This window comes from Spea bombifrons, chromosome 6 (genome assembly GCF_027358695.1).
Source record: "Spea bombifrons isolate aSpeBom1 chromosome 6, aSpeBom1.2.pri, whole genome shotgun sequence".
In the NCBI taxonomy this organism is placed as follows: Eukaryota; Metazoa; Chordata; class Amphibia; order Anura; family Pelobatidae; genus Spea; species Spea bombifrons.
In genome coordinates this window covers 26,560,982-26,573,100 of record NC_071092.1, presented here as the reverse complement: position 1 = coordinate 26,573,100, position 12,119 = coordinate 26,560,982, and the positions used below count along the sequence as shown (strand labels likewise).

Below are 12,119 nucleotides of genomic sequence, written 5' to 3'. Positions count from 1 at the left end.
AATGTAAATGGGCATTTGATGGAACGAAAGTGCAATTTTTCTTCATTTAATGGGAGACTGTTTTTCAGTAGATTTTCTATTATTATTGTTCCTCCTGAGGAAGCCAGGTTTCTTTTACTGTTACAGATTTTAAAGAATATATTAAAGAAGTATTTTCTCTATATTTCTTGACGAGCCTGCTTCAAACTTCATGTTATTAATCCATTATTTTTTTTATTTTTTCATACAATATTGCACTATTATATTTTCTTTTTTCCATGTACATGCCCCCCATGCTGTTTTGATCGATAATCCTGTGTGACAAGTGGGCTGTTATTTATTCCTGAAGCTATTTTGACCTCATCACACAGTGCAGCACTGTGGACATGGTAAAATGACATGCAATGATAGAAGGTTTCAACAACAATAGATTTAACTCTGTTTTACTTTCATAAATTTTACTAAATGTCATTACTATGGAGAGAAATAAATTGTAATAACCTGCTGTATATGTAGTATAAATAATAACTAACATAAGTTTATTGTCCCTTGCTTAGCTGTCTCTGCATTTGGCAAGAAATTTTCCTCCTTTTGGTGAGAGCTCTGAAAGGTAAGTTATAATTTGGTGAATTTCACTGCAAAGAACTTTGCTAAGGAATTTGATACTGATCCACACAAAAAGGTTACTGTACAAACTGACTGAATTAGGCTTAGAGCCATATCTTTGTCTGTGGACCGAGAAGTGAGAAGGGTCTAAGAACAGAAAGAAGTGACCTTTTCTTTTAGCTGTGAGGAGGTCATTAGTAATTTTAGTGAGTGCAGTCTCAGTGGAATACACTGTTGTAAAGAGAGGGATTAACCCCTTCCGTACCAGTGACATACCTGGTACTTCCTGGTTGGGTGTCACCCACAGACCGGCATGTACCAGGTACGTCATCGATGATGCGCGATCCAGCGTCGCTATGGATGCTGGGATCGGGAGAGGCGGCTGCTACTGACCATTGGGTGTCCCCAGCGATCCGTAGCAGCCACTCCCCCTCAATTCCGTGCATGATCGATTTGAAGCGAATCACGAGCATGGAATTAAAATATTTAACTAAAACTGCGGTCTTCAAGGGAAGATGCAGTACAAGAATGCCGGTACGGAAGGGGTTATAGAGATTGGTTATGGTTGGGGTAAGGACATCAGAAAGGGATGATGGGAGATGTAGGGGGTACAGGGTTGAGACTTCAGTAGGAGTGACTGATCTGAAGCAGCAAGGTGGGAGGTTGGGGTACCATATGATTGACACCATGGGGGAGATGTTATCCCTGATAGTGTTAATTTTGTTTTTTAAAGTAGGTGTCAAGCTCTTGGGAGGGGGAACTGGGTAGGCGAGGGAGATGCTGGGAGGCAGAATATGGAGAGCAGAAATTTGGGGTTATAGAAAAGGGAAGATATAAGTGAAATAAAATAGGTTTGGAGAGATAGACGGCTGATGTACAGGAATATGGCATGAGTTTATAATGCCTTCACAGGTGCTCAGAGGTATGTGATTTTTCATGTATGTACGGAATACTGCAGATGATGATCCATGTTTATAAATTCTTTATAATGTGTATATTATAAAAATTAACTACATGGCCAAAAGTATGTGGACACCCCACCTAATTATTGAGTATAGGTGTTAAAAAGTGACTTTAAACGTGGCACTGTCATCAGATGCCAAATTTGCCAGTCTGTCTGTGAAAAGTACTTTTTTTGTGAAGTTAACAGCTCAGCCATGAAGCAGTAGACCATGCGCACTCACAGAGCATTGCATGAAAAAAAAAATCACCCGCCCTTTGTAGCATCACTCACTACAAAGTTCCAAACTACATCTTTAAGCAACATCAACACAAGCAGTGTGCATTTGAAGCTTCATGTACTGAATTTCCATGTCAGTTAAAAGCACACTGCCACTGGACTGTAAGTAAGTGGAAACTTGTTCTCTTGAATTATGAATCATGCTTCACTATCTTGAAGTATGATGGATGAATCTTGGTTTGCTGGATTCCAGGACAACGCTACCTACCCAAATGTGTAGCACCTTCTGTATTGTTTGGTGTAGGAGAGATAATGGTCTGGGACTGATATTGTTTGGTGTAGGAGAGATAATGGTCTGGGACTGATTCCCTTCATTCCACTGAAGGGTAATGTTAATCCTACAGCATACAAATACATTTTAAAACGCTTGCATGCTTTGTGGCACCAGTTTGGGAAAGGCCCTTTCCATTTCCAGCCTCATGCACAATAGAAGGACCATAAAGACATTTAACTAATTTGGTGTGGAAGAACTGAAGTGGCCTTCACAAAGGTCTGACCTTCATCCATCTTTGGGATGAATTGGAACTCGTATTGCGAGGCAGGCCTTGTCGTCCAATATCAGTGCCTGACCTCATAAATGCTCTTTTGGTTGCATGGCCACAAATTTTCACAGACACACTACAAAAAATAGGGGGCCAATAATATGCAATGAAAAAAAAACACAAAAAAATCCCACCACACATTTAAAACATTTACTATTTATAAAATAAAAACAATAAATGAACTAGATTATTTCTAATGTAAATGTATCAGCTCTAAATGACTAACTTGCATCCTGATAGAAGAGATATATAACTGAACTCTAACAGGTATCCTCTGCCTAATTGCCAAACACCAAAAACCCCTGTCACTCCTAGCCACAGTTAATATAGCGATATACATACCTGGGAACTTCTGGGCTCTGGGTAGCCGGAGCCTTCCCTTGTGGGACGCGGCCAGGACTGCACACTGACCTTTGCGGGCGGTCCCGTGACATCGATGGGAGTTCCTCCACACCAAACTAGTTAAACCATGTCTTTATGGTCCTTCTATTGTGCATGAGGCTGATGTCAGTGTAGGCCCCGCTGACGTCGGGGCGTTTAAAGGGAAAATGGGCAGGGAGTGGGTGTGTCAAGAACCTGCTCCCGCGACCCGGAGGATTCGGGTCTTGACCCGGAGAAGTGGTGCTTCACCCGGCAATCTCCGGATCAAACCCAGAGAGTTCCCAGGTATGGCGATATATAGTCAGGGCTTATCCTAAGGAAGCCATGTGTAGCATTAGGGCTTTTATAGGGACCCTCCTAAAATGTATGAGTTTTTTGTTCTGGTATTGTTACCAGCTATGAGGAATGTGGCAGAGACTTGCAGGGGTAGGAATAGAAAAATAAAGGAAAATGTTGAAAGCTGCTTAGAACACCAACTAGATCCGTTCCCAAGGCTCACAATAAATTTATTTTATGCCATATTATCCAAGAACATTTTTTTATCTGCATATTCTGTATATTCTACCACCAAAGTTTAGCCATTGCTTTTACAATTTTTTATTTTGTAAATATTAAAAGTTTTAGATATTTAGTGTGAAAGTTTTCTTTTCTTTTTCATTTGTATATATTTGGTTTAGGTTGCAGTACCTTTTAATTATTCTTACTTTAACATATTAGGAAGATATAGGGTTACACTATATTAACTATTTCTTTGCTGCTGGAGGTTTGTCTTGCCATAAAATTGCTCCCTCCATTGCAGGGGTGTGATGCAATGATTTAACTCCTGTCTGATCTTCAAATTGTATATGAATTTGCTAATTGTACTGTTTTGTTTTCAAGAGCTGTGTTGCCCTCTCACTTATCTTTAAATCTCTCAAATATACCTTTTTTCTGTTTTTTAAATACTGGATGACAGCAGAGTGGAGATACCATAATGGAAAAACCCATGAAACATCTTAACCAATAAAGATAAGTTACGGCGCGGAACTCTGAGTATAAAAGTAAGTGTATTAATGGGACAATATAGCCATATACTTACTTATGATAATATTCTGTACGTAAATATTAATATATATATTCAATTTAGTTTTCCTCCTAATTACATATTTAATTATTTCATTTCATTTACTATCAATTGTTAAGGATCTTTATAAAAGCATATAATAAGGCTTTTTAATCTACCCACTCCTAAACCTATCTGTCTGTATAGAAACAGTACAGCCAAAGGTGGTGCTACCATATAAGCATAGTAAATAGTAGACTTGGGGGCCGGCTAACTCTTTGTGTTCGTCTTCATAGGGGAAAAAAATATTTGTATTCCGCGAATATTTGCCTGTTCCTGTCTTCTGTTCGGGCAAATATTTGTGTGTGTTCTTCGTGTTCGTTTTTTTAGGGGGTTAATACAGGGTTAAGGCAGTACTTACGGACTACGCAGCAGCTTTGGCACCAGGAATTGAAATGTCTGTACAAGTAACTTTATTGGTTGCCTGCAGGGGCTTCCTCTGCCATCCACCAATTAAGTACACCTGTACTTCATTGGTTGATGGCAGACGAGCCAATAGGGTCGCTTGTAAAGACTTTTAAAATCCTTTCCCAGCAACTTGGCCAGCAGAGAACCCTGGTCTCCCTGCTGCAACAGTTTAAAGTCCGTACGAACGACCACTAAAGTCGCTTGTACAGACCTTTAACCGTTATAGCAGGGAGACCTGTTAACCCCTGACGGTGAACCTACGGATTTCCGCTCCCGTTACCTCCGTGCGAGTAAGCCTATTGGTCGCCTGCAGGGTCTTCCTCTGGCATCAACCAATTGGCTGATGCCAGGGGAGGACCCAGCAGGTGACCAATAGAGTCGTTTCCACGGCCCCTTAACCACTGACGCCGAACCTACGGATTTCCGCTTCCGTCAACCGCTGCGATGCTGCGGAGATAACGTAGGCTAGATGGGGAAGGAACCAGGGAGATTAGTAGATGAAGACTAACATGAAGGTTCTTTGCGTTGTGTGTCTTTGTCTTCGTGTACGTTTTACCGGCGCTATATTCGCTTGTTTGTTTCTTCGGGGTGAACAACGAAAATGCACTCTTCGTGTTCGTCTTCATGTTGGCCTGAAGACAAATGCACAAGTCTAGTAAACAGCTGCTTAGGTCCCTCGGTGCAATACGTAGCCCCATAGACGATGAGAGGGGCATTTAGATTCCTCGTAAAGTTATATGATATCACTTTAATTGAATTTTTATCTTAGTTTTTAGTTTATGCACATTTATTGTTCTCAGGGTAAAGGGAGTTCAAAAACACCCTAAGCAGCCCCCGAGTGCAGTCCCAGTCCTGATCCACTTCTAGATCTAGAAAATACAGCAGCAGGACCCATTTTAATATGGCCAGCCTGTCTTTAAGCCAGGATTACATAAGAGCTGTGCACGGCCATTTTTATCTTGCTGTTTAAAACACAGCCACTGGCATTATCATGCTTTTATCTGCACAATTGATCAGAGTAGAACCAAAACACAGTAGAAGCTACTGGCTGCTACTGGCCCTTAAGATATCACAAACTATTAAGTGGCCTTATTTCACAAATTCTCCACAGTATAAATCTGTGTTTGTTAAAGCAAAAACTATAGCTAAACAATAAAAAATACAACTTATTTCATTCACACTGGTCATTCTACTTTATGGCAAGCCTTTATTTATGTCAAGTACAGAATAACCAAGAGTAATCACATAGTATTCTAGAGATATATGCATGTACCTGTTTGTATTTAGCTCCATTAGTATCAGAGATTTATATCTATATATTTTAAATGTTTACCTTTGTTAGATCTATATATTTTAAATGTTTACCTTTGTTTTCCAGCCAAGCGCCCTTATTAACAATTCCTTCAACGTCTAACTTATACTATATTATGTTAATAGTTTATTTTTTATCATTTAGCAAAATGCAAACTGAATGAATAACATTTTTGCTACTGTTTGTACTGAATTGGCAGCAGTATAATCCTCTTCAGTCTCACTGTTACAGAGCTGCAGTTGTGCTTTTCTCTGCCTCCCTCTAATGGCCTTCAGATAGCACCTGATTCTCACTGCTCCCCTCTACTGACAGGTCCTCAGATTGCAAGTAAGCATAACAGAATATCAATGCCTCTGAAATTAAGCCAGCAGCTTAATCTCAGACACTTGACAATCATGGACTTCGATACTTAACAGAGTCTGTCAACAAAAACAGTTCAAACAGACTTTGCAAGAACTGCAAGCCATTATACTTTGTCCATTACCACCGGAACCATAGATTCCAATCCCTGACAAGTTCAACTGAGATTGTGCAATCTATAGGGGTTTTGTGAATTCATTAAAACCAAGAACTTATCATTCAAAAGACACAGATCAGCCATAACATTATGGCTACCTGCCTAATATTGTTTAGGTCCCCCTTTTGCTGCCAAGCCAGCCCTGACCCATCAGGGCATAGACGCCACTAGACTTGTGAAGGTGTGCTGTGGTATCTGGCACCAAGCCGTTAGCAAACGAAGGTGGGGCCTCTTTGGATGCATCCTGCAACTAGATCAGCATCAGGGGCCTCATGTGGCCCCCTCCATGGGGCGTCAACGTCCATACACTGTATGGTGGCGGACTCCCATTTTAAAAGAGCTTAGGAGGTGATCATGGTACCATTTCTCTTTTTCTTCTACAGTTGCATAAAGAAAAGGCCAATAATAAGGCAATGGTTGACTTTGGTGCCAGCAGTAACTTTATTGACAAAATCAAATCCCTGATTAGCTATTTGTGTTAACAAGCAATTGAACAGGTGTACCTAATAAAGTGGCCAGTGAGTGTAGTATTCCAGCTCTTTGTGAACCTTGAGTTTCAATCACCATGGACTTCATTGTCGACCTCCCCCCTTTTTTTATACCCCTTTAAGGTCTGCCTTTATCCTCCATCTAAGCTGATATGTTTATAAAAGAAATTATAAGTCTACAGGGAAATAATTAAAAATTGTGAAACACAATTCAATTCAGTTTTGGAAGGCCCCCTGTTCCTCTCTCTAAATTTATCATGGACCTTTTATCTTCAAACAAACGGATAAACAGGATATCTAAATCAAACACTGGAACAGGACCTGTGTTGTTTCTTCCAACCATCTACAGAACAACTTGACTGATCCTCTTCCTGTCACAGGTTTTGCCTACAACAACTCAATTCACTCTACCACCAAGTATATGGATTTAACCCTTGTTCTTTTCCAATTTATTGGGGAAAAAGACACCTCAACAAGACCTTCAGCAAAAGACTCTCGTCCATCCAGCTTCCAAGCATTGCAAATAAAAGAAGCTCAAGAAAGATACAAGATGAATTAGAGATTGATCTAGCCTTGGTGCAGTATTAACCTAAATTTTATTAAAGACAGGAGGCGAGTATTTTGCATAAACCTTCTTTACTGTTAACCTCCAGCAGCAAAACAGCTAACAGAGAAACAAAAAACAACCAGTCAGAACACAGGAACAGTCTGCACATCTTGAAACTCTTGAAACAACAGGAGGACGACCTGAAAAGACAGAACAATGTGACAGTACCAGGCAAATAATAAACCAATCAAAATACTCGCCTCCTGCACCAAGGCTAGATTAATTCCTAATTTTATGGCAAGACAGGAGGCTTCATATTTTGCAGTTTTAAACCAAAGCCAACGCAGCGTGAGCCGGAGGCCGAAAGTAGAATGTCGGAATGTAGATTCCCGGGACCAATCCGGCGCTGACAAAAGATCCGAAAGCCGGGCCACGGAGCGAATGAGCCCCAAAGGATCCCTCAATGCCGGCCAAAAGGAGGATCCACCGAATCCACCTGGAAAGCGTGGGAACAGAGACAGGCACGTAAGAAATAAAAAGCGGACCTGAAGGGGGCAACGAAACTGAGACGACATAGCTAAATAAGACTGGACACATCGAGCCACGCAAAGACGTGGCCGATCAGGGAAATAAGGATAGGAAACAGAGGCCAAATTAGATTTTGTTCTACGAAAGACGGAGACCGAGACACCTTCGGGTGAAAATGAAAAAGACAAGACATCGAAAGCACGAACGTCAGAAACCCGTCGAAAAGAGACGAGACACAAAAGAAGTGCTGTCTTGGCGGAGGGCTGGCGAAAGGACAAACTATCGTTGTCCGGCCATGTCTCCAAGAAACTGAGAACCCAGGATACATCTCATAACGAACCCTCGGAGGTTTGAAAAGCCGAACACCGCGGAGGAGACGACAGACAGAAGGATCCTTGCCGACTCCCCGGCCCTGTACCGGAACATGAGCTGCCGAAATGGCAGAGTGAAACAAAGTAATGGTGTGGTAGGACCTGCCAAGGGAAAAAAAATGCGCCAAAAAATCGACCACTGTCACAGGCGCCGTAAGGGGATCAAGGTGTTGAGCCAAACACCAGCCACTCCAGGTGTTCCAAGCCTGGAGTTAAAATTTTCTGGTGCCAGAAGCCCAGGATCCCCAGAGTAAATCTCTAGCTGACCCCGATAAGCCTGGCACATGCCAGGATCCCCGGAAACTGACCAAGCCACCAGATTCAAACGAGCCTGGAAGATGAGGGGAGGATCAGAGAATCCTCGCACGACAGCTCCAGCAGCAATGGGAACCACGGCTAAGTCTTCCACATGGGGGCTATCAAGAGGATCGAAACACCCTGACAACTGACGGAATGGAGAGTCCGGAGGATCATGGCAAAGGGGGGAAACGCATAAGCTTCCCGGAGCGTCCACGTCTGCAAAAAGGCGTCCCCCGTTGAAGACAGCGGATCTGGAAGCCAACTGAAGAACGCGTCAGTCTGAAGATTCGCCCTGGACGCGAACAGGTCCAAGTGGAGTGGACCTCTACAAAGGTGGAGAGTGTGGAATACGCTCGGGAGGAGATGCCAGTCGCTCGCATCCCTCTAATGCTGGGAGAACCAATCTGCCACAAGATTTTTCTTGCCGGCAGATACTCCGCCCGGATGGACAAGTGATTGTCCAGGCAGTACTGGTAGAGCTCCTTGGTGAGCTCCGTGAGAAGCCTGGATCTCGAGCCCCCTAGCCTGTTGCAGCACCAGAGAACAATGGGTGACGCCCTTCATGAAGCTGCAAACTGCAAAGGAGCCGGCAATGAGCTCCAAGCAATTGATATGGAGATCTCGTTCCTCCGGGGTCCATGGGACCCCGGTAGCCACGTCCACGCAAACCGCCCCCCAACCACACAGGCTTGCGTCGGAGTCTAGGACAAAATCTGGGCTTGACCCGAAAATGGCACGGTCGTTCCACGCGTCCAACCACCAATGGAGTTCTTACCGAGCCTCGTCCGACAATGAGATCATTGTGTCGTAGGAAGCCAACTTGCGGAGGTGCCGCGTCTTCAGACGCTGGAGGGCCCTGTAGTGGAGCGGGCCTGGAAAGATAGCCTGAATGGACGCAGAGAGAAGGCCTATCACCCTGGCAAGAGAGAGACCAGGCCACAACAAAGGAGCTTGCGAATCTCCTTCTTTATGACTAGAACCTTCTCGCGAGGCAGCTGGAGGAGCGACGCTACCGAGTCCACCGAGAAATTGAATGCTTTGTGTCGGGACCAAGACCAACTTGGCTTCGTTGATAACGAAACCCAAGTCCTGAAGAAGATGAACCGTGAGGTAAGTATCGCGTCTAAGAGACTCAACATCCTGAGCCATGAGGAGGATGTCGTCTAGGTACTCAGTGACCGGCTTCATAAGTTTGGTGAAGCACCATGGAGCGGAGCTGAGGCCGAAAGGGAGGCAAGTGAATTGCCAGAGGTGACCCTTCCAGCGAAACTGTAGAAACCCCCGATTGCCGCGATGAACGGGAACTGTGAATTATGCATCCTTGAGGTCGAGGCGCGAGAACCAATCGTTCTCCCTGAGAAGGTCGCGGAGGAGATGGATACCCTCCATCTTGAAATGTCGGTACACAATGTACCGATTGAGAGCCCGGAGGTTGATGACGGGACGGAACTCCCCCGATTTCTTGCACACCAAGAAGATGTTGCTGAGGGGGAGTTGGCCCTTTCAATGGCACCCTTCTCTAAGAGGAAAGAGAGTTCGGAATGAACTAGGGATGCTGCGTCGCGGGATAACCTGGAAAGTGGAGGGGATGGCATTAATGAGGAGAGGAAAGAAACTCCAGACGGAAACCCTCAACGGTTTGAAGGACCCAAGGATCCGATGTAAGGCGTGACCAGACATGGAAAAAATGGGCGCGACAGGAATATGGGGAAGAATAGAAACGAGTCTTACCTCAGGCTGATCTTCCTCGGGCGGACAAATATCCTCTCTGGGAGCCGGAACTGAGACGTAGGCGGTGGAGAAGTCTGGAAATCGGGGTCTAGCGCCAAATGAGGCCGATCTGCTGGCGGCACGACCCCTCTGCCGGCCAGCTCTGGAGAAAAAACGATTCCCCGTACGGAAGACTGGCCTCATGTTGGTCTGGGCCTTGGTGAGAGAGGTAAACAGATTGACATGTTGGCTGAGGTCTTTAATAAACTTTTTGCCGAAGAGTAAACCCTTGGCGTCTGCACCCAGTTCTTTGGGGGCCAGCTCAGCCAAACAAAAGGCGGCAGGGGTTCACCCATGTGAAAGGAATCAGGGGATCACCTGAAATAATAATAATACATAAAAATTGTAGTACAGTAAACAACCCTGGACTAGCAAGGGTTAAAATCTAAAAGGAGGAAAAACGACCTAAAGGAGAAAAAACGCCATGCGGCTGTTCAGGCCCAACTGAAGAAAACGCAGCACGATGAGGGCCGCCGGACACGCCACCCGAGCCGGACAGGGGCCTGAGGGAAGAGTCCAGAGCAACCACCGTGCCGCGGGCGATGGCAGACCAACAGCCTCGCAGGTAGCCAAGTGGCAGCATATCTCGCTGGGGCAGAGTGGCAGCATATCTGGAGGGGGCAGGGTGGCATCATATCTGGAGGGGGCAGAGTGGCATATCTGGTGGAGCAGAGAGGCATATCTGGGGGCAGAGTGGCATATCTGGGGACAAAGGGGCATATCTATAAGTAAGGTGCATTAAAATGGCTATTGGTTGTCTGTTTGTAACATATGTTGACTAACTGCATAATAGATACCAAAAATGTTAAAATACAGTGTGTTAGTTAGAATACTGTTTTATTATTCCACCAATGTGTATTTAAAAAAAAAATCTACATTTTTCTTTTAAAAAAAGCACCTAACTTTTAGGGTGCGGCCTATAATCGAGCCAATACGGTATTTGAATGCAGAGTATATCAGTGCCATGTCACAGTAACATTTTAAATGTAGTTATTTTTTTACCTAGAGACTGGATGTGGTACAAAATTACATTTCTGTTGCTTAAAGCCTGCCTTAATCATTTTGTTGTTCTGTATTGAAGTCATAATTAAATGCCCCCCCCCATAATAAATTGCCTTTTTCACATGGGCTAAGAGCTGCTGTTTGACTCAGCAATGCTATTATTATGACAGAAATAGTTTATGTATATTTTATAATCTTATTTTTTTTTGCAGTCCATAAGGAATATGGTGAAACACAAGATGACCTTTCTCTTGATGGGATGTCTGCAGAACTGAGCAAAAACTCCAAGTAGAAAAATGGTTTGGCAGTATTTGGTATGCCAGAGACATGACCTCCATATATTTATGAATCAAATCAACAGATAGAAAGCCACTGTGAACAAATTTCCTTGTGATTCTATCCTTCAGAAAGTAGCAGAACCTCTTGCAGACTATTGTTACTGGCAGCGAGATGCATTCTGTCACTTACTATTACTATTCCTGGTTTGAAATTATACTCAGAGTTTGCAGATATTAGTACTTGCTTTTCTATGGTTTACCTTCATATATTTTTCCATGATCTCCACTTATGAACTACCAAAAGAGGGCTTGGAGCAGCATGTTCCACTTTTCCAATTACATTCCACTTTTGACCAACAATACTTTGCGCATCAGTACTATGATCCTATGCTCCCTTTTAATCTGCGGGGCATAAATCCAAATCCAAGACTATGTGTGGCTGCAAAGAAGAGAACTTTGAAATGAGGACCTAACACTGTTCATTGTACAAAACACATGAGGCCATAGGATTCTGAAAGGCAGTGTGTTGACTGGCTGACTTATAAATCAAAATACTGGCCAGACATGTCTGTCAGCAATCAGTAAGCCATTACCTAGCCATGTAAATGGTAAATCCCTTGTCTGTCCTTTCCCTTATAGTGTTTTGAGTTTTTTGGTAACTTTTTATTTACTTTTCAGAACAGCCTTAACCATCTCAGTTTAATTTACTCATATACCTCATATTTATTTTGCCCTCCAGTGTATTTAA

The 12,119-nt window shown here is 43.5% G+C and overlaps 1 protein-coding gene across 1 annotated transcript in view; it reads left to right on the top strand.

Annotated features, from left to right (window-relative positions):
- BSN (bassoon presynaptic cytomatrix protein) overlaps positions 1–11,461 on the top strand; it is a 110,681-nt gene extending 99,220 nt beyond the window's left edge. Inside the window, exons 10-12 of the mRNA XM_053470261.1 lie at positions 537–589; positions 3,704–3,788; positions 11,306–11,461. Coding sequence (XP_053326236.1) covers positions 537–577 — 41 coding nt within the window. The 3' untranslated portion in view covers positions 578–589; positions 3,704–3,788; positions 11,306–11,461. The remainder of the gene's footprint in view (positions 1–536; positions 590–3,703; positions 3,789–11,305) is intronic.
- Positions 11,462–12,119: the final 658 nt, after the last annotated feature.